The sequence below is a fragment of the Gymnodraco acuticeps genome, unplaced genomic scaffold, assembly GCF_902827175.1.
Source record: "Gymnodraco acuticeps unplaced genomic scaffold, fGymAcu1.1, whole genome shotgun sequence".
Taxonomy (NCBI): domain Eukaryota; kingdom Metazoa; phylum Chordata; class Actinopteri; order Perciformes; family Bathydraconidae; genus Gymnodraco; species Gymnodraco acuticeps.
This window is the reverse complement of record NW_022990135.1, coordinates 2,947,220-2,970,578: the sequence shown is the minus strand read 5'-3', so window position 1 is coordinate 2,970,578 and position 23,359 is coordinate 2,947,220. Positions and strand designations below refer to the sequence as shown.

The 23,359-nt window shown below is 40.7% G+C and overlaps 1 protein-coding gene across 1 annotated transcript in view; it reads left to right on the top strand.

Moving 5' to 3' along the window:
* Positions 1-23,132, top strand: part of LOC117546563 (cilia- and flagella-associated protein 47-like) — a 57,633-nt gene extending 34,501 nt beyond the window's left edge. The window contains exons 44-66 of the mRNA XM_034216788.1: positions 231-367; positions 494-599; positions 958-1,160; positions 1,235-1,376; positions 2,693-2,820; positions 5,345-5,410; positions 5,852-5,995; positions 6,731-6,904; positions 7,129-7,240; positions 7,668-7,721; positions 7,845-7,954; positions 8,339-8,514; positions 12,954-13,061; positions 13,418-13,529; positions 13,933-14,037; positions 14,449-14,605; positions 14,714-14,797; positions 14,942-15,077; positions 16,365-16,549; positions 17,131-17,305; positions 22,045-22,206; positions 22,444-22,609; positions 22,911-23,132. Of these exons, the coding sequence (XP_034072679.1) occupies positions 231-367; positions 494-599; positions 958-1,160; positions 1,235-1,376; positions 2,693-2,820; positions 5,345-5,410; positions 5,852-5,995; positions 6,731-6,904; positions 7,129-7,240; positions 7,668-7,721; positions 7,845-7,954; positions 8,339-8,514; positions 12,954-13,061; positions 13,418-13,529; positions 13,933-14,037; positions 14,449-14,605; positions 14,714-14,797; positions 14,942-15,077; positions 16,365-16,549; positions 17,131-17,305; positions 22,045-22,206; positions 22,444-22,609; positions 22,911-22,979 (3,011 nt within the window). The 3' untranslated portion in view covers positions 22,980-23,132. The remainder of the gene's footprint in view (positions 1-230; positions 368-493; positions 600-957; positions 1,161-1,234; positions 1,377-2,692; positions 2,821-5,344; positions 5,411-5,851; positions 5,996-6,730; positions 6,905-7,128; positions 7,241-7,667; positions 7,722-7,844; positions 7,955-8,338; positions 8,515-12,953; positions 13,062-13,417; positions 13,530-13,932; positions 14,038-14,448; positions 14,606-14,713; positions 14,798-14,941; positions 15,078-16,364; positions 16,550-17,130; positions 17,306-22,044; positions 22,207-22,443; positions 22,610-22,910) is intronic.
* Positions 23,133-23,359: the final 227 nt, after the last annotated feature.

The window sequence follows — 23,359 nt, the reverse complement described above, 5'->3', positions numbered from 1 at the left end:
CTTTTGTCTGTCACATAAATGGCGCAAGTTGCGCAACTGATGTGGTATTGCGCTAAGCGGAAATTATTTTTGAACGGACACTTTGACCGGAGAGATTTAGATTTGCCGGTCTTCAGCATATTTTACCGGTCGTAGTCCGGTAATTACCGGCTAACGGGAACTCTGGTGTGTATACAACTTTATTCGTGTCTGTTTGGTGGTGGTCCATTTCAGTTTGTATGTGTGCACAGATGGTGAATGCAGTGAGTTCCTGAGTGCAGTGAGGAGTGTTTGTCTGAAGCCAGGCCAAGCAGACACTCTGAGCATCCACTACCTGCCCTTCTTCCCGGGCACCAAGTACTGCTCCGTGCTGCTGGGTTGCCCACAGGTCAGTGTCTGTGTCATGTGTGTCTATCCCTTGAAAAGATTTGTAATACATATTTTGGCCTATAACTTGAACACTGAATTTCGAAGCTTGTAAATGGACCATTTACAGTGCATATTTACCTTATAGGTGGGAGATATGGTGTACATGGTGAAGGCCACAGCAGAGTTGCCTCTTCCCTCCCCTCTTACCGCTAGGCCCAGTGCTAACATAGTCTCCATCCCCAGCAACTCCGGTAGGAAACCTGTCTCCATAATATATATATATATATATATATATATATAAAATACTTTAGACCATTATGGCACAATCAGAGGTAAACTATATGATATTAACTGTAGCTGTTTTTCCATTAACACTTTTAAACATTACCCACCTACTAACCTACACTGATATCAAATAGATGATCATTAATCATTTTAATTCATGTATCATTTACAGAATTGTTCCTTTTCCTCAGACAACATATTGTTATGACATTGAAGTGGCACTGTTAGTAATATAATCACTTAAGCTGTATCACCTAAATATGAAGTAGTGTGTGCATTGTTATTAGCTGATCCAATAACTTCACTGTTTTGTTCCACCAACAGACCCAGCTGTGTTAGTATCAGTACTCAGCCTACACTGCAAAGTGGGCCAGGTGTGTGAGGAGTTGCTGCGTGTGCCTCTGATCAATATGGCCCGGGAGCAAGCTCTGGCTCTCTGGGGTCAGCGCAGCATGAGCGCTGATGAATACAGGAGACGCATGATTACACACACTCTGCATAGCAGCACCGTGAAGGCGACCACTGCTGTACGTAAGCTCTCCAAACAAATGGTGGATTCCCTGTTGTCCATATTTTACTTTCTGTCCCTCTTGTCTCTTAGGCCCAACTCTTCAGAGGTGTTTACCAAGGTGAAGAAGTGGAATACAGCGTGGAGGTTTCTTTGCCACAGAAATTTGCTTTACCCAGTACCGTTACAGTACCTATAAGAGAAGAAACCAGAACCCCATGGGAGAATCCTGCAGGTACACACACATGAGAACATACTAGTGTTAATTTCGTTGACTAAAACTATGACGAAATATGTTCGTCAACGACCTTTTTTTCCATGACGAAAACGAGACGATGGCGAGACGGCACCGACGGCAGTAAACAATAACTGTAACGAAATCATCATGCAATATCGTTGACGAAAAGTGACGAGACGAAAATGTAGTTTACTAAATAAAAACTATGCCAAAATCTCTCTTTACTTTCGTTGACGTAAAACGAGGAGACGAAATATTATCAAAGATAACGTTACATCTCTGATAGTCAGTTTTTCTCCCAGCAGTTCCATTTCCGGTGCTGCGCTGGGCAGCAGCTGTGTGTGTATGTGCTGCGCGCGGCGGTAGATTTGAATTACACCGGGCAGCTGCAAAATATGAACTGTCAGGAAGACTCGGGTCTAACTCATGGTCTAACTCATGGTCTAACTAACCTTATTTAACAGAAAATAAAATGGCAACAACAGGGCTTGGGAGCAGTGGTCGCACTCGCGTTAACCGAATACCCCCCCGTCAGTGCGAGTGATTGATAAATTGTGCCCTCGACGGATAATAATGGATTATGACAGAAATGTTACGATCCTGTCTGTCAAAATTACTGACAACGAAAAAGTCTAAAGCCACCACTGCTTGGGAGAAAGAAACAATGTGATATTTGGGCCCATTTTCGCTACAATGAGGCGGAGAAAAAAAGTGAATGCATTGTTTTATCAGAAGGGAAGCAATGTGGCCATAACACAGCTGGTATAAACACCACAAACCTGACCAGATACTCTCTGCAAAGCTTCTTAATCATTCAACCTGTGTTTTTCATCAAATATGGACAAGATATAATCTTATTGTGAAATACGTTTGACTAAAATGACAAATGATTGGTTTTGGCTAGACTAGTTTGACTGAAATGTTCTTTATAATCTGATGACTAAAAAAGACTCAACAGTTTTCATTGACAAATAGTAGACTAAAATAATTAGTTTTCTTTGACTAAAATAAGACTAAAATGCTCAGACTTTTAGTCGACTAAAACTTGACTAAATAAAAACAGGATGAAGGTGACTAAATATGACTAAAACTAAAAAGGAAATTTAACACAGGACTAAGACTAAAACTAAATAAAAAAATAGCTGACGAAATTAACACTAGAACATACAGAATGTATTGTTGTGTGAATGATATGTGAGTAGATGTCATGGAATGCATGAGAACGAGACATCCTGAGGTGAAAAGGTTTACACTACTCCTTTAATTATCAACATCCTTCCCTTCATAAATCTCCTTTTCTGTGAGGTCATTAGATTGTGGCTGTGTGGACATCCCAGTACGTTTCCAGGCGGACTGCGTGGGCCAGTTTACCTGTCAGGTGATCCTGAGGTCCTGGTGTGATACCAGGGTCTATGTGCTTGAGGCACAGGTTACTTCACAGGTAAATATCAGCTGATATCGACCCTAGTCAACCTGTACATTGTATATTAAGTAAAGGCAGGGTCCCTGCGTGGTCTTAAAATGTCTTAAAATGTCTTACATTTGATGATCTCAATTTAAGGCCTTAAAAAGTCTTAAATATGATCAAAAAAATAAGAAAGAAAGGTCTTAAATATGATTTAGAAGGTCTTAAAAATGATCGGATTTGAAAGGTACTTCTGTGTAGCGATCGCGTCTAAATGTGTTTTGGGGGAAATGTCCGGGCTGCAAAGCAACCAGTACGGTAAGAGCCTTTCAGTTCCCCCCAACAATTTGTATTGAATTAAATCAACATGGAACCAGTACTCACTAACTTTGTTTCCCCCAGCCCCTTTTCATTTCATTTCAAACCTTTATTTACCCAGGTGTATCCCATTGAGATCATTGATCTCTTTTTCAAGGGAGACCTGCTACTCTTAGCAGAGAACACCCAGCTAGTAACCTAGCAACCAAGCTTCAGCTAGCGGCAGTCAGAAACTCAGGTATCTTCGAATCTACTTCTCTAGAAATATGGGGAAGTTTAAGTTCAACCCGCTGCACCTTTTGCAAAAAAAAATAGCATTTGTTTTGCTAATGCAGCGTTAGCTAGTGCTGCGTTAGCTAATGCTGCGTTAGCTAGTGCAGCAGCCAGGGGCGGACTGGGACTACAAATCAGCCCGGAACTCTCGACCGGCCCATTTCAAGTGCAAGTAACTACCTTTAGTAAATTGTCGGGGGGGTTGACAATTTACTAGCGGTAGACATTAAGGGTAAATAATGTCTACCTCCGGGCCGGTGGACTTGTATTATCACTGGCCCCACCATTGTAACCACGGAGCATTCGTCCAAAAAAAATCGACTAATAATGAAGAAAATTAACACATTTGTTGCAGTAGTAATTTATGCACTAACTACATTACTACTTGTACTACAACATTTTAATCATCAGTTCTTCCTCATTTTCCTCAATTGTTCATATTTGGTTTATTAAAATAATGATATTGTGGTCATTGTTAAAAAAATTCTGCTATTATTATGAGTAGCCTATTATTATTTGTATAATGCACTTTCTGCCTTCCTGTCATTAGGAGTTAGACATGTAATGGCTATGTAATAGATTTGATTAGAACCTTCATTCTCCTAAACTGCTGGGACATTTCGCCAATACCTTTATATTGTCTACTCTTCACTTACTTGTCAGCATAGGTCGGCATTGATGTACAGAGCCGACAGAAGGCCTTGTTTATATTGGCATCATATTGAGAGGTGCAGTGACGCATCCTAAAACCAGGAAGTAAGCTGTTGGTTCCCTCGACAAGGGTTTTGGAAAATAGCTGGAAATAAGGTCTGTGGAAAACAAACCTGTTTGATAAATGCACGTTTTGTTCAGCCGGATAATCTCCACATGTCTACCCTACTTTTATAATTTTCGAATCATAAATCTAATCGATAGATTAGAAAAGGGTTTTAGGACGCATCACTGCAACCAACTCCATCGATCAAGCTGGCTGAAACTTTCTCTCCCTCTTCTTCTCATACTCCCTGTCACTCTCCTTTAACTCCTCCGGTGACTTTCTTTTATTTGAAGATTGTTTTTTGCCCGGCGCTTGGCCGGTTACCGCTGGTATTAAAAACATTTGGCGAATGGTTAGGTGGCGTGAAGGAGCGCGCTCACGGGAGCCTGCTCCCGCAGCGCTCCGCAGCAAACAGCTGTTTGCTTTTCACCCAACAACAATAACCGACTCACGGAACGCTATGTTGTAGCGTTGATAAACGAAACAATTTAACTAAATTGTTAGTCAAAATACCAATACCACAGGACAATTTTTTTAAAGCAATATTTTTAGTGGCCCGAGCGGGCAAGTGGAAAGTACGTTATGCTGGCCCGGGGTGTCTAAATAGTGCTTCCGGGCCAGCGGGCCATTTAATGTCGAGCCCTGCCGGTTACCGGCCGGCCCACATCGTCCGACCGGCCCACTTCAGTACCGGCCCATCGGGATTCGTCCCGATGGCCAGTCCGCCCCTGGCAGCAGCTCCCGCAAACAACACGGGGGGCCTCCAGGCGACGTTTGGGTCTAGTCAACCCTAAAAGGGGAGGTGCTGTGGACGCTAAATACCGTAGTTAAACACCAATCATACAACAGCAGCGATGAAAGATTGTAGTTAAGGCAGCAGAGCTCTGAATATAGCTCTTGTCACTCTCACACACACTTTTTGTCTAACACAGTTCAGTGTACTGTTATGCTGTTATGTTCAGTCATCGTTCTTATGTTGAACATGAATAAATGTACTTTGTAAGTAATTATGGGACGTATTTCTTCTTTCATATCAATTTTCCTTCATACTTTTTTGCCGTAAAATAGGTCTTAAATTCTATTCTAAGTGGTCTTAAAAAGGTCTTAAAAAGTCTTAAATTTGAGTCGGTGAAACCTGCAGGAACCCTTAAAAAAGGTTATTGGTTTTTGTGGTTTATGGATAATGTTAATACAACTCATCTGTGACCACAGGGAGGATCCGTCCACTTGGACTTCAGTTCACCTGCTCACCGTTCAGTCACACAAGACATACCACTGGTGAGGAGAAAGAGAAAATGCATTTATCAGATCCTGTGTATAAGGACGCAATGATAAGTACAGAACACTTGTTATTTTTCATGTGTAAATTCAGTTTTCAGCCTTTCAAATATAGCGATTTAGTCTAGATAGTGTTCTGCTTATTAAGCATTATCCTAAAAGCCATTGATTATTATGAATCATTTTAGAGGACTCTTCCAAAATGACAATCTGATTGCTTGAAAATTAGTGGAAGTCATAGACAGCAACCAAACATGTGTGAAATGTATAACTATATATTTGTACATTTTATAACTGGACTAAAACTATCATATTCAAAGTTTTAGGTCAGAAAAATTGAAAATGATTTAATGACAGCTTTGTAAAATAGCTTTTAACATGTTTTAAAATGTTTAAAAATGGTTTGTTTGAGTCAAATAATCATGCCTATGTTTCTCGCAGCACAATGAGACCCACCAAGACTGGAGAATGCAGGCAGAGATGTATGGAGGAGGATTTTTTGGCCCAAAGGTTTTGAATGTGCCAGCAGGGACCAGAGCCTGCTACCCCCTCACCTTTCACCCTTCTGCACGATGCACTGTCACGGTAATGCCTTTCGTTGTAATGGTTTCAATGCTTCTTTTCCTCCCCCTCTTCTGACAGCCCAGCAGCTGATCTCTGAGCAGGAGAGGTGGGGAGAGGCGGGGCTATTGCTTCAACGTTATCAGGAAATGATCGTATAGGCGTAGACACAGAGCCGTTTGCCCCCCAGAGCGTTTCGTCCGCAGATCTACCCACCTAGGGACCCGTTATCGTTTTCTACATTTCCATGTCGGCCTCGTGTGGCTGAACCGTCTATGATAGAGAACTGTAGCGGATACGACCGTTAGCGCTCTCGTGTGGCTGCAGCCTTACACTGAAATCTTTACAGTGTGGTAGCTATGAGTTTGAATGTATTCAGGATCAATCAAGCATCAATGCTTAGGTAACAAGCATGCTTTCAAATCCCTTGCCACCATTGCTCATCCACCAAACCCTTCTATTTGGCCTTAGTTCTTGTTAGCCCGTTCCGCTCCATGCTCTCAGGGAACAGTCAGCTTGAGTGCAAGAATTATCCTCGATGCCTCAAACAGCAGCCTTTGTAGCTGTTAGGATGATATCTGGGAATGTAAGCTTCCTCTGGGCTAACATCATCTTTCAGGGCTTTCTGAGAATGTGACAGATATTTCTTTAACTGTTATTGAGCTTTCTCTTTTTAAAAATAGTTTTACGAGTGAGACGTTTATAAAAAATGTGATCCTAATCCAAATGACTGCTTGGACTTGATCCCTACTCACACAGGGCAAGCTGTCCTTACATAATGACCATGACGGTACTGAGCACGTGTTCACCCTGGGAGGAGTGGGAGAACACCCCCTGCCTGTGGACCATGTGCTACTACAGTGCTCAGCAGGTCAAACTACACACACAGTGATGAATGTCCCCAACTACAGCCAGAACAAACTCACTCTCAAGGTACAAGCAGACATGCAAAAACATCCACACAAACGGCTACTTGCTATCAAGGTTTACTATTATGCAAACTGAATATCTGTTTCTTGTCGAATAATAGAATCAATTCAAAAACGTCAAACGTTGTGATTTCTAGACATTGCATATTGTGCCTTTCCTTTCCCTCTGTATTAATGGTTGTTGTCTGTCATGTGTGTTTGTGTACATGCATATGCACATTCATGTAGGTGGAGACAGACCTGTCTGCTGTAAGTGGCCCCCCCTCCCTGGAGATTGAACCTGGTCAAAGCGCTCCATACACCCTGGCTGTGTCATCATTGAAACGAGGAAAACAAACAGGTGATTCCCCCCCCCCCTGCTGCATGTTTGTGATTGTAGATGTTGTGTGGTTCGTTAGTTAAACAGTTAGCTGCGCTCAAATGTCAGCTCATTTGTTTATCAAAGTTTATTCAATTTGCTTAAACAGATGCACAAAGACTAAAACACTCTTGGTTTCCTTTGGTCTTATGTCTGTTTAATCACCTATATTCAAATGTTGGTGATTAACTGTGTTCTGTAATGTTGTAGTCATTGTGTTGCATGTTTATGAATTGGCAGTTGAGTAGAAGAAGATGGTACACAGGAAATAAAAAGACTTCTATGAGTGGACAGCATGCTCATTACGATGCATTGATTCATTTTCATCAACTACATACAACTCAAAGAACTTAAAACCTAAATACGACTTAAATAAAATAAATAATAAACGTAGCACTTTTTCTTGCAGGCAATGTGTCATTTACAGAAATGTATAACATACAGGAGGCAGACAAGCATAAAGGTAAGCTTCGTGTTGTACCATGTACTGCAGATGAACCATTTAGAGCGCAGAACACTTTGACTTGATTAAACTATTGTGTGTCGGAGTGTTGGCATTTATTCTGGATATATGCATGTGTGTCAGCCTGTCATTCAGGAAATGTTCCCGGGTGCTACGAGGTTCATTTCTCTCTGGAGATCATTTGTAAGCCAGCAGCGCCTATCAAGCTCATAGTTGTACAGTGTGTGGCTCAGGTAAGTTACACACTCGCACTTTTCAATCCGTATTTACTAACCCTTGCTAATTACCTTCATGGTTCAAATGTTGCATCGGCACATTTAATCAGACTTGGGGAGTATACCAAAAGCTAAACTTGTAAATAATCAGGACCACAGTTCATTCAGTTTGTTGTTAATCTCTCTCGTTGAAGAAAACACTGTTTGAATGTTTTCATCTTTCAAGAGGTAGAGGCAAAAATATGAGTAGAGAACGATATTTTTATTGAAAGAGAAGACGTGGAGGGGTAGTGTTTCTGCTGCAGGCCACTGTTACAGGAAGCTTAATCTTCCTTCTTCTCTAAGATCAAAAGATCATCAGAGAAGTGGAAACAGGTGTCATCTTTGAAATGTCTTTCCCAGAGCTCAGTTGCCATAGAGATCCCTGTCAAAAACCCACGAGGGAAGCCGCTGAGGCTGGATGTGTACCTGGAAGGAGACGACCTGAGTGGAGCCAACCGGGTATCAATTCCTCCAGGGGAGACTCTCACCTACAAAGCCACCTTCTCCCCTGGCGCAGTGGGGAAGAGCACCGGCAGGTAGGAAGCACTGCAGACCACCCGACTTTAGGGGTTTCACAACTACCAATATTTACTAGTCGACACGTTTTTCAAAATAGCAGTCGACTAGTCGGTACGTCATAATAAAGACACACAAAGAGAGGTGTACAACTGTATTTTATATCGGAACTCATACAGTTACATTAAACACTGCATTTTAATTTGTGTTACATGGCTGAGTAAATAACAAACAGTAACTGGACTTAGTAAATAACAAACAGTAACTGGACTTAGTGAATGGACTTAAACAGTAACTGGACTTAGTAAATAACAAACAGTAACTGGACTTAGTAAATAACAAACAGTAACTGGACTTAGTAAATAACAAACAGTAACTGGACTTAGTAAATAACAAACAGTAACTGGACTTAGTAATAACAAACAGTAACTGGACTTAGTAAATAACAAACAGTAACTGGACTTAGTAAATACAAACAGTAACTGGACTTAGTAATACAAACCGTAACTGGACTTATTAAATAACAAACAGTAACTGGACTTAGTAAATAACAAACAGTAACTGGACTAGTAAATAACAAACAGTAACTGGACTTAGTAAATAACAAACAGTAACTGGACTAGTAAATAACAAACAGTAACTGGACTTAGTAAAATAACAAACAGTAACTGGACCTTAGTAAATAAAAACAGTAACTGGACTTAGTAAATAACAAACAGTAACTGGACTTAGTAAATACACAAACAGTAACTGGACTTAGTAAATAACAAACAGTAACTGGACTTAGTGAATAACAAAACAGTAACTGGACTTAGTAAATAACAAACAGTAACTGGACTTAGGTAAAATAACAAAACAGTAACTGGACTTAGTAAATAACAAACAGTAACTGGACTTAGTAAATAACAACAGTAACTGGACTTAGTAAATAACAAACAGTAACTGGAGCTTAGTAAATAACAAACAGTAACTGGACTTAGTGAAATACAAACAGTAACTGGACTTAGTAAATAACAAACAGTAACTTGGACTAGTGAATAACAAACAGTAACTGGACCTTAGTAAATAACAAACAGTACTGGACTTAGTAACTAACAAACAGTAACGGGACTTAGTAAATAACAAACAGTAACTGGACTTAGTAAATAACAAACAGTAACTGGACTTTAGTGAATAACAAACAGTAACTGGACTTAGTAAATAACAAACAGTAACTGGACTTAGTATAAAAACAAACAGTAACTGGACTTAGTAATACACTAACTGGACTAGTAAATAACAACGTAACTGGACTTAGTAAATAACAAACAGTAACTGGACTTAGTAAATAACAAACAGTAACTGGACTTAGTAAATAACAAACAGTAACTGACCTTAGTAAATAAAACAGTAACTGGACTTAGTAATAACAAACAGTAACTGGACTTAGTGAATAACAAACAGTAACTGGACTTAGTAATAACAAACAGTAACTGGACTTAGTAATAACAAACAGTAACTGGACTTAGTGAATAACAAACAGTAACTGGACTTAGTAAATAACAAACAGTAACTGGACTTAGTGAATAACAAACAGTAACTGGACTTAGTAAATAACAAACAGTAACTGGACTTAGTAAATAACAAACAGTAACTGGACTTAGTAATAACAACAGTAACTGGACTTAGTAAATAACAAACAGTAACTGGACTTAGTAAATAACAAACAGTAACTGGACTTAGTAAATAACAAACAGTAACTGGACTTAGTAAATAACAAACAGTAACTGGACTTAGTGAATAACAAACAGTAACTGGACTTAGTAAATAACAAACAGTAACTGGACTTAGTAAATAACAAAACAGTAACTGACTTAGTAAATAACAACAGTAACTGGACTTAGTAAATAACAAACAGTAACTGGACTTAGTAAATAACAAACAGTAACTGGACTTAGTAAATAACAAACAGTAACTGGACTTAGTAAATAACAAACAGTAACTGGACTTAGTAAATAACAAACAGTAACTGGACTTAGTAAATAACAAACAGTAACTGGACTTAGTAAATAACAAACAGTAACTGGACTTAGTAATAAAGTAACTGGACTTAGTAACTAGGCAACAGTAACTGGACTTAGTAAATAACAAACAGTAACTGGACTTAGTAAATAACAAACAGTAACTGGACTTAGTAAATAACAAACAGTAACTGGACTTAGTAAATAACAAACAGTAACTGGACTTAGTAAATAACAAACAGTAACTGGACTGAGTAAATAACAAACAGTAACTGGACTTAGTAAATAACAAACAGTAACTGGACTTAGTAAATAACAAACAGTAACTGGACTTAGTAAATAACAAACAGTAACTGGACTTAGTAAATAACAAACAGTAACTGGACTTAGTAAATAACAAACAGTAACTGGACTTAGTAAATAACAAACAGTAACTGGACTTAGTAAATAACAAACAGTAACTGGACTTAGTAATAACAACAGTAACTGGACTTAGTAAATAACAAACAGTAACTGGACTTAGTAATATACAAACAGTAACTGGACTTAGTAAATAACAAACAGTAACTGGACTTAGTAAATAACAAACAGTAACTGGACTTAGTAAATAACAAACAGTAACTGGACTGAGTAAATAACAAACAGTAACTGGACTTAGTAATAACAAACAGTAACTGGACTTAGTAAATACACAAAAAACAGTAACTGGCTTAGTAAATAACAAACAGTAACTGGAGCATTAGTAAATAACAAACAGTAACTGGACTTAGTAAATACAAACAAGTAACTGGACTTAGCTAAATACAAACAGTAACTGGACTTAGTAAATAACAAACAGTAACTGGACTTAGTAAATAACAAACAGTAACTGGACTTAGTAAATAAGCAAACAGTAACTGGGACTGAGTAAATACAAACAGTAACTGGACTTAAGTAAATAACAACAGTAACTGGACTTAGGTAAATAACAAACAGGTAACTGGACTTAGAAATAACAAACAGTAACTGGAGCTTAGTAAATAACAAACAGTAACTGGACTTAGTAGTAATAACCAACCAGTAAACTGGGAAATGAGTAGTAAATAACAAACAGTAACTGGACGTAGTAATAACAACAGTAACTGGACTTAGTAAATAACAAACATAACTGGACTTAGTAAGTAACAATAACAACAGTAACTGGACTTAGTAAATAACAAACAGTAACTGGACTTAGTAAATAACAAACAGTAACTGGACTTAGTAAATAACAACAGTAACTGGACTTAGTAATAACAAACCAGTAACTGGACTTAGTAAATAACAAACAGTAACTGGACTTAGTAAATAACAAACAGTAACTGGACTTAGTAATAACAAACAGTACTGGACTTAGTAAATAACAAACAGTACTGGACTTAGTAAATAACAAACAGTAACTGGACTTAGTAAATAACAAACAGTAACTGGACTTAGTAAATAACAAACAGTAACTGGACTTAGTAAATAACAAACAGTAACTGGACTGAGTAAATAACAAACAGTAACTGGACTTAGTAAATAACAAACAGTAACTGGACTCACCAAAATCGACAGTAAAAAACTCTGTTTACTGAAATGCCACTTAAATCCAGTGCGCAACAGCGCATTGCGCAACACTTTACTCGCTGTCCTCCACGATAACGTCCACCTTTCCAGATGTTTGGTTTGCGTTGAGGAACACCAACGCATCGACATGTGAGGGAAGGAGGCTTGACCGCTTTCGGGTGACAGTGTTGCCTGCCAGGGAAAAAACCCTCTCACTCGGGGTGCCTGTGTCTGGAATAGCTCCTCGAAAGCTTGGCTAAACAGGGGACGCGGTGCACGTTTTCTGCCCACCACTCCAGTGGGTTATCCATTGTGGGGATATGCGGTGTCCGCTGGCAGTAAACCCTAGCTCATCATCCGCATCACTGTAGACCCGTGTTTTTGCTGCTCGTCTGCCTCCGTCCTGTGCTGACGCCGGTCCGTTGCTCACTGGTGCTAGCATTACTGCTAGTGCTAGCTGTCGGCAGCGGGTGTCTCATCTTCAGATGGTTGCGCATAGCAGATGTATTTTTGTTGTACTTCAGTACAGCTGTACACAACTGACACTTCACTGTGGAGTTGGTTACATCTTTGTTGAAGTACTGCCATACATAAGCATGTCGGACATGTTTTGGAGCATTTTGCAGCACCTCGTTTACCTCAATTTTTTTCACGACTAGTCGACTAGGGCCTACAGCGCCGACTAGTGGTAAAGGTAGTCGACTAGTCGATTAGTTGGTGAAACCCCTACCCGACTTCTTGTTGGAGAAGGGGGTTAAAAAGGTTCCCCTACACAATTGATGAATTAAAGTATTAAATACGTTGTTAGATTGATCCAAAAGGACATATTTGCCATTGTTGTGAATGTGGTCCATATATAGTATTACATTTGGTTGGTGTGTGTTCTCTGCCAGTGTGGTGTTCCAGTCAGAGAAGACGGGGGAGTTTTGGTATCAGCTGGAGCTTTATGCACTCCCTCCACCGGTCTTCAGGCTACCAGAGGACTGCTGTCAGCTGGGCAAGTAGGTGCACACACACACCAAGACACACAGTATCTCAATGCAAGGCTCAGATACGTCACACATGCATGACATAGTTCTTTGTGGCATTACATCCGGGAGCCAATATTGATGAGACGTTGATTCAAGTTTAATTCCAATTGAGAAAAATCAGCTGTCAAGCAAACAGTGTAGCGAAAGCCAAACTAGTGTGTTTGTGTTTGTGTGTGTGTGTGTGTGTGTGTGTGTGTGTGTGTGTGTGTGTGTGTGTGTGTGTGTGTGTGTGTGTGTGTGTGTGTGTGTGTGTGTGTGTGTGTGTGTGTGTGTGTGTGTGTGTGTGTGTGTGTGTGTGTGTGTGTGTGTGTGTGTGTGTGTGTCAGATGGACCAGGCTGAGCATCCCCCAGGTTAACCCAACAGCTGAGACTCTGGAGTTGACTGTAACGAACAGTAACCCCAGAAACTACACACTGGAAATGGATTCAGGAAATACAGTTAGTACATGCTATAACACTCACCTGTGTGCCTCAGCTCCGTGTTCCATTTGATTATTTTAGAACAGATGTATGTCACTGCATACATTTGAATTCTCCTTGCCCCTGGGGAAATTAAATTACCTTTTACTTTTGATGTTCTTTGAAGTTCAATAGATGTGTTTTGCATGTTCCTCAAATGTAATCTCCGAAAAGAACCACACAGTAAACACTTAACAACACATCTTCAAACAAATATGAGTCTTGTTTCTAATCGGAATGAAAGCACTTGCTGTGCATCTGGGTGGAAAGCTGTGGGTTGCCTTGAAGTTGCCCAGCAGTGTGATTTAAAGGATTTAAGCATGAGTGTGTATCCTCTCTTACTGTCCCCATGAAAGCTATTTCCTGTATGTGTGTGTTCCAGCTTATTGTGGAGCCCCACTCCTTCACCCAGCTTGGTGTCCGGTTCAGTCCTTCATCCATCGGAAAGGGGAACCACGCAGCAAAGATCACTTTCACATGCCCTCAGGTGTATATACTGTATACACACAAACACAGAGCAAATTCATTTCATACATCACTGTCGCCTGCCTTCACACATACACACACTTACACACAGACACACAGACTGTAGGTGCAGGGATAGTTTAATTCTCTTCATGCTTCTGCACCAGTGTGGCTGGAGGCATTATGTTTTCAGCTGGTCTTTATGTCCTTCGGTCCCATTTTTGTGATTTTCGGGAACGCCAAGGAATCATTTCTTTAAATTTGGCACAAATATTCCTTTTACCTCAGGGTTGAACCCTATCGATTGTGGAGGTGAAAGATCAAGGTCACTGTGACTTCTCAAAACATTTTTGGCCATAACTCAAAAACCACATGCTAAAATTAATCTAAAAATAGTTATAGTCAGCTGTTGTGTTAGTCTTTCCTTTTTTAGTTGCAGGATTGGTGTGTGTTGTTTAGTGGGCGTGGCCTTATACCAGACAGCGAGGAGCCTCTGAGCATCTCATCCCTGATTGGCTCCAACGCCTCCATCACCATTCCCTTTAAAAACCCCACTGAGCTCCAAGTCGTGGTCGACATCTCACTCACAGGTCACAATCAGTCCTCTTCTTTCTCTAACAGACACGTTGTCCCTCAAATGTGTGTTTTCGTCACACTCACATGTTTATAATACTGTCTGTATTGATATGACTTCTTAGATAAGGACCCAAATGGGGCCTCCAACTACCATCAAATAACTACTGACAAGCAGGTCTTCTCTATCCCTCTGAGACACACTGAAGGTGAGTTACTGATATGGTTTTCACAACATTAGGACAAAATGATATGGTTACCACAGGTGTTTAATTTATATTCGTTATTTTTAGGTTAGTGGGGAGTACATTTGTTTTTTAAATGTAGTTGACTGTCTTTCATCTTGGCTGCAGGCATTCAGATCGGTGAAGGTGTCAGTTTGGATGTTCCTGTAGTGTTTTTGCCTTACACCATGGAGCTACAGCATGCCTGGCTCTGCATCACTATGAAGCCCTGCAGCACCCCGGGGAGCAGTACCTGTAACGTGAGGTGTGTGTGTCTTATTATTGTCTGCATAATGCCAGAGTCTATGCCTGAAGGCTGTACTATAGAGAGGCGAAGTCCCTCCCTTTCCGGGGGAGCTCCATGGGACCTTATTTCGGAAAAAGTATGTATTGAAGTCAATGGGGAGAGAAAGATTATCTTTCGATCGCGTTTGAATTGTGCCACGAATTACACATATGATGTTTGTCAATTTAAAAGATAATTTTGCAAGTCAAAAAAATTAAAATGTGTCGTAAAACTGTGAAGTAACACATTTCTTTGTGTGAAACTGCTCAATGAACTACATCTCCCGTCTCGCACCACACACCAAGACGGCGTCACGTTGGCACATTTCACTTCTTTCTTTCAGAACGAAAGTATTAAAAGAAGTGAAAATCACTACAAGTCTGGGCGTGTTGTCTGTACATACACAAGGGGAGTTAGTTGGTTCCGTAAGAGCCAGCATGCGGGACCGGGATTTGTATTATTTCTAGTTGCGTATTTTTCATAGTCTTATATTTCAACAGTTTTAAGACAAACTGTGACTTTTTTGACACGGAAATTATCTTTTAAGATTGGCAAACATCATATGTGTAATTCGTGGCACAATTCAAACGGGATCGAAAGATAATCTTTCTCTCTCCATTGACTTCAATACATACTTTTTCCGAAATAAGGTCCCATGGGTCGGAAGTAGATGGGCGGGACTTCGCCTCTCTATAGGCATATTTGACAGAGACACAGTTTCCTTGTAGGCTGGCTCATCAAAACCTTTCACCTTAAAAAGAGATAATGGTCGACTTCTCATAAAAAGAGCATTTAGTTTGTCCTTTAACTCCTCACCACATTAAATGGATTGATCGCCGCCTCCTTCCCCTCATAAGAACCCATGCAGGCAAAGCACAATAATCCATACGTTTTACAGTTCTGTACAATGGCTTGTGTTTTAATGTGCAAACAGATTAACTGGCTACAATTAGGAGTACGGCATGTTTAGTTTTTACTCTAAAAAGTCACACTTACAATGATTCTTATAACTATTTGATTTCATTATGACTAAAGATACAAAAATTGGGTAATATCTTCTCAGCTAAATAAATGTAGCATCTATTTTCCTCAGCTTTGTAAAAGTTCAAAATCTTATATCTGACCTTCTGAACACAATTGTTGGTATTTTGTTAGATTCTTGCCACAGATATTCTACATTAGTAATATGTCTGACAGGTTTTCACATCTAGTACTGGTTCAGAGTTTATCCCCATTACTGAGTCACACTCACAATCAATATTTCAGGTCAGAGCAGGAGTCGTCCACCATCTGCTGGATTTACCCTCTCCGTGGGATTCCCATGGATCTGCCTGTGGAGAACTCTCCACTTGGCGTGCTCCGTTGTGAAGCGGGCTGCCAGCTGGAAAGGAAGTTGGATGTTCTGCTGACTGGATATGTGCCGGGGAATCAAGTCCGGAAAAGCCAGGAAGGTGTGGGCCAGTTTGTGATATTGAGGACAAGCAGGATCATTTTTTGAACAATGAGGGGATATTTTGAGGGTTATAATTCTGACATTAAAGGTGGAGTACGTAATTCACAGCAACACTTTTTGTTATATTGCATGGAAAGCTCTTAACATCCCGATAGCAATGAATATATTAAATGCTTTGACAATAAATACATAAAAAAAATTCATCTGTGGAAGCCGTAGTACTGTAAAAAGCACGACCAATCATCTGAGCCGGCCCGGCTAAAGTAACTGGATGGCCTACCTGCCTGTCAGCCTGCCATCTGTGCACAAACTTATCTCGTGCCCTCATTGGTCATGTGTGCGTTCGTGTGTTGGAGGAGGGGCTCTGTAAGGAAGTCTGAAGGAAGGGGCAGATTTTTTCTGGTTGTGTACTTGCGCACTCGAGCTGGTTCCTCCATTCTTACCTACCCTACCTTTTAAGTTAAACCAAAATTGCAGGCATTTTATTTTCTCCTCAAATCTGTTTTGGTTGTCTTTATTTCTAGTTGTCTTTCTTGCACTAACTCAATCACCCTCTTCCCACTGCTTCCTTCCTGACAGTTTCCCAGGTGATGGTAGAAGACTTCCTGTGCACGGTTCGTTCAGACAGTGAGACAGAGCGCTCAGATGTGGAAGACTGCCTCTCTGTCTCCGCTGAATCAGCCAGGAGGGACCCTGAGACTGGAATCGTAACACTCTCACTTAATGTAGTCTACAGTCCCCTCAGGCCATGCAGGTAACACTACTGCACACAAACATGAATACACCTGATACACAATGACAAGTACCAGGAAGTACACACTGAGAAAAATATTTAGAGGAGAGGGAATGTGTCTTTTTGTTGCAGCAGATTTTGAGTTAAATCCTGCCGTTCTGTTGTTAAACCACTCTAAAGCAAACAAACACTTTGCACACTCCAGAGAAACCATTGTGCACACAAATACAAATAGAGAAAACATTTTGAGATATACAAACCACAAACTCACACCACATTAAAGCCAAAAGAAAACCGAGAGATGTAGACATACACAACAACACCTATTTACAGAGAGAACTAAACACACAGAGTGAGAGTATACTGCAGACTCTGGGAGCGGCAAACAAATACCTCAAAAGTTAGAAAGCACACAACAGAGAAAGAAATACGCACATTTCCTCTGGACGGGAAAAACAACAAAAGGATGCTAATAATAAGTCTGATAAACAAAACAAGCACATACTATATAAGCACATTCTCACACACAGAACAGAGGGCATACAAACCAAATGGGTTCCTCTCTCCCTCTCTGCAGATAACACACTTGCATTAAGCGTTGCGAGTAAACACTGCATTCATTTATTTCATGTCTTCTCCTTCTACAGTACAGTCTCCTCTCTCTGCATTCATTTATTACAAACGTTCTACATGTGCTGAGTATTAATGTTTGGAGCTTAGGGTTGCTATACTCTTTCCCAGGTAATTTGGGAGACAGGGCAGTATGAGAACAATTAAAGAGCTATTTGAACATTAAAGCATGGAGACATGTCACAGTAGACATATGAAATTAAATGAGCATAATATGTGCCTTTTTAAGTACAGTGTGACCTATAAACACATTTTATAATTGTAGGTTTTACAACAACTGGGGATTTCCGTCCTGCTGTTCAAATCAAACCAATCATGGCATTTTAAATCACTTATAATGACAGTAATGAAAAAAAAGCATTTGTATATTCTTTGACCTAAAGAGCAAGTTGCAGGTTAGAGACCCTCAGTGAATAAATGTGTAGGAAAATATATACATAAATATACACTACAGTGACATCTGGCATCGTTTTTGTAAGACATTTTTACTAAAAAAAAGACCACCCGCGTGTGACGTCACGTCAGGGAAAGCGGCAGGTCTAACGTATTAATAGACATGGTTCACAATGCTAGTTTTGACCAGAAGAGGTTGAAAATGTATATTCGTATGCATATGACGGACCACAACCTTATAATTATGAGCCTGCTAGGCGTCCAAGAGACCAGGAGCAGCCAAGGATTAGAAGAAATAATGGCCATCGGAGAGAAATGGAGCTGTGGTGTGAGGAGAACCAGTGGAGAACAGGGCAGCTGTCTTGGTGAGTGACCGGCGTTAGCTACAGTTAATGTTAGCTAACGTCAGTCACATCGCAACATTGTAAAGTTAGCTATCATATATCAGGCTATAACTAAAGTAGTATTGATAATATAGTAACGTTACTGGCAGGACTGTTGATACTGATCCATAACAGAAACTAATGCGCAAGTATCAGCCGTATCTCGCGTTACCTAATGCAACTCCGCACTACGTCTTACGGTGCTGTGTGTACCGGAGGAGAGAGAGAGAGGAGCGAAGGAGGGGAGAGAGAGATGAGCGAAGGGGGTGGGGGTAGAGAGAGAGAGCAGTGAAGGGGGGGAGAGAGATGTAATACGGTTTCCTGATAAACGTTTTGTTTGATAGGCCTCAGCTGGAGAGTATGTGCTGCAGGGAGGTGGATGCACCTCGCACAACGCACCCAGGAACGAAAGCTAGCTCCGGACCTTTTCCTGTGAGGGAAACTGTGGACTCGATGTCCTGACAGGCTCACCGTGATTAAAAATGGTGAAATGCAATGTAAAATTACCGAAAAAATACCAGCTCACTAAATCACAACCGCTCAAACCAACTACCAACTGCTACCGCGGATTGGGCAGAGAAGGAGTCCGAGAAAGTTGCTCCCCCATGTGACGTAATATGACGCGTTAAACGTATGACGTTGAAAAAAAAAAGCAGTTTTTAGTAGCAGAGCTCAAAACGGCTCCTTTCCCTCTGAATTCCTGTCCTTATGTCTCGTAAAACATATCAAATCCTGCATTAACTTCTTTAATTGTAATTTTCAGGCAAGGTTAAGCATAAATCTAGTAAAAAAAAAACTGCAAGTTGCTCTTTAAGCTTCTTTGATTTGAATGGTCAACCACTCACACACTTTATCCTTGACACTTGGATGAACCAATGTTATAGCCTGGGTAGGTAATATTAGAGAAACCAGAAAGAGCCAAATTATGAGCATTATCCAACTGAAAAACTCAGCCGAGTGTTGCCAACTCCTTTCCAAGAAAAGTAGCTCTTAGCTCTAGCTCCAAATCCAGGAAGTTGCCAAATTGGCAATACTAGCTCGTCTCCTCAGGCCTCCCTACAAAGCATCTCTATAAAAATGATCATAATTAACTTCAACAACAAACATAGCTATTATAAGTGTTCACAGCTGTCATCCCCACCTCCTTTTTGTTGTAGCTGTTTATTAAAGGACAGTTTAACAAATTAAAACACATATTTATCAACAGTTTTTCCTTTGAATCCCCCCAGCCACAGCTCCACTTACCTTGCTCTAAGTCTGCTTTCTCCCTGCCTTTGCTGACTCAGTGACGGCTTCTTGGCACATTACCACTACATGTAATTGGAGTATATATATATATATTAGGGCTGTCAAGTTTTTTTTGCGTTAACGCGTTAATAATGCGTTAACGCAAAAAAAAATCAACGGCACTAATTATTTTAACGCGATTAACGCATGTGTATTTTTTTTCCTCGGCCGCCCCGTAGTTTCAGAGCGCATCGAGTTTAAAATACCATCTACAAGCTGATGCTGACAGCCCCGCTCCTGCCGCCCGCTTGTGGCAGACCACACTTCCACGCTCACCGGCAGGCACCGACTGGCCATCTGGAGGACCGGGAGGGTGTGTGTATGTGTGGCTCGAGCGAGCGAGAGAGAGACCTTACGTGCATTGTTGTTGTTAGCATCTGGTGCTAGCTAGCTGCGCTAACGGATATAAGGAGCTGTTTAAATGAAAACAGAGGAGCGACATTTCGCCACAACTGCGCCGAGCACTTGACTTTATGCAGGAAGCCAGACAGTGGGACATTGTACGCAATCATGCGCAACATGATTGCAGCGTCCAGGCAGCTCCCGTTTGAGCATATGCCTTGAGTTGCACATAGCTCCAACGCACATCTCACACACACACACACACCATTTGTATTGTATTATTGTATGAGAGAGGTTCCAGGTTGAATTGAGGCGAATATTTGTAATGTTCAGATGTTGTTGTTTTAATATTCATGAGAATATTTGTCATTGTTCAAATGATAATAAACATTAGCATAAAGCATATTTGTCCACTCATATGTTGATAAGAGTATTACAAACTTGAAAAATATTCCTCTAAGGTACATTTAGAACAGAGCAAAAATGTGCGATTAATCGCGATTAACTATTTTAATCGACTGACAGCCCTAATATATATATATATATATATATATATATATATATATATATAAGGCTTTTTGTGTCTTTACAACCCTTTAAAGGACTTCTACAACACAAGTCATCATTCTCACATTCATAGGCTGCCACACAAGGTGTCACATGCTCATCAGGGGTCATACACATTCACACACACTCACACTGTTAGCTAGGCCAAAGACAGCAAGTTGGGGTTCATTATCTTGCCCAAGGACACCAAAGGGTACCTTTAACTGAAATTGAATCCACCTTTCTTGCCTTAAATGAACACTAGTTACTTACCAAATATACAGCATGCTGTCAATGTTTATCACAGTTCACCTATCCTCTTCTGTCCTCCTTACTTGCATGTGACATCCTGCCGAGTGAAGAGTGTTCATTTATCAGCTTCCATCTTCATCTGTCCATTAATGAGGCGTGCCCTGGTAGAATCAATACTTCTGAGAGCTAATGAGTTCTCCACGAGGAAATGACGGGGTGTGTGGTGCCGCTAATAGGCTCTTCCATTATCTACATGTTATTTCTCTGCCGCGGGTTCTGAGATGAGCCGACCAAGTATCATAAGCTGAAAGCGGGAATATTAAAGACCCGGTTTAGTTAATCATGTTTCTGTAGATAAATAGGAATGCTCAAATTACACTCTACTAGATAAATTAATGTGGAAGAATGACTTGAAGAAAACCGATGAGCGGAAAGCAGACTTAATCGTGGTATTCATCTGTGCTCCATGGAGGGCAAACTTGTTATAGTTAAAGCCTAATGCAGCTCATTTTACTGATTTACTTCTTTACTCTAGATAAAGGTTCTCAGGAAAATAATACTCTGCATATCTTTGGCTAGTCGACACCTATACAGTATTCCTGATCTAATTGTAGGTACATTTTGACCGAAGTAGTAACTTACTACATGTTGCCAGCTGTACGAACTTACATTTATCCCTTTGTTGTGAAAGTATCAAATTACAGTCAATTTCAGCTATTTTATGTGTGTGTGTGTGTGTGTGTGTGTGTGTGTGTGTGTGTGTGTGTGTGTGTGTGTGTGTGTGTGTGTGTGTGTGTGTGTGTGTGTGTGTGTGTGTGTGTGTGTGTGTGTGTGTGTGTGTGTGTGTGTGTGTGTGTGTGTGTGTGTGTGTGTGTGTGTGTGTGTGTGTGTGTGTGTGTGTGTGTGTGTGTGTGTGTGTGTGCGCAGGTGTTCAGCCGTCCTAGCTGTGCAGTGTGTGTCCGGCAGGATCTGGGAGTTTTCCATCTCTCTCATCAGCACAGAGCCTCAAGTGGATGATGTCATCATCACTGAGGCCACTGAGTTAGGCAAGACATCAGCTGTGGGCTTCCATCTGACCAGCACCACCAGGTGTGTGAGAACTTATTCCATCAAAGTGTTCTTATAATTGAATACAAGCTGCACCTCGAAAATTAGGTGTAGCCATATAGCTCTCTAAACGTTTTGTATCTATCCTAGAACTGTCATAGAGGATTTGAATTAAGTCCCTAGCTCTTTGAAAGTCAAATGTAAAGTTTTGAAGATCCTCGTGAGCTTTGCTATCCCCTGGAAAGGTTCTAGTGATAGTCGCTAACATTCCCATTGTAGGAGGCCAGAGCGGTTCACCGCAGCGTTCCTGCCCGGCAGCAGCAGTGAGTTCTCAGTGACTCCAGCCTCAGGGGTGTTACCTCCTGTTGGTTCTCCTGGAGCCCCCTTCAGCCTGTGCTTCACACCCAGCACACACAGCAACCACAGAGCAAGGCTAACCATCCAGGTATGTCAATTAGTATCCTCTGATATAGATATGTCTGTTATTATTAAAGTAAGGATGTCAACATTCCCTTATAGTCCAGCAGATATGTGAAATATCTGAAAGAATTATTGTGCTTTTGATGATAAAAACATGAAATTTGGCACATTTGCGATGGCCCTATAGCATGCTCTAACAGTGTGCCAGATGTCATGTTTTTATCATCAAAAGCACAATTCTTTCACATATCTGCTGGACTATTACAGATAACTTCTGCAGCCAAACCAACACATACAATGATTGACAGATACTGCTCTAATTACAGACAGAAGATGTGCAGTGGACCTACGAGGTGAGAGGGGAAACCCCTCCTGACCCCCCCACCCATCTGTAGCACACCCACCAGAGGCAGCTTTCCTGTGCCAATCAATCCGACCAATCAACAGCTGAGGAGCTTTGTGGCTCAGAACCTCCGTCTCCCTGCCCTGGCTAACTCGTCCCCTCTCAAAGTCCGCAGATAAAGGCAACGCCACTCTCAAACAGCTAACAGCGACGTTTCTGTCTGGTTTCCTTTACCCAGCAACATCTACCACACAATGTCACCTCCAAAGTCATACCTTTATAATGAGCTATTTGGACTGGCACGTTGCCATATGGCAGCGATGGTGATGGGTGTCACCGCTTGTCCTTTTTTTCTCTTAAAAATAGACCATTAGTCCTGTTAGTGCTTCTCAGCAGCAGCTATAATGACACACACGGCTGACAATACTAAAA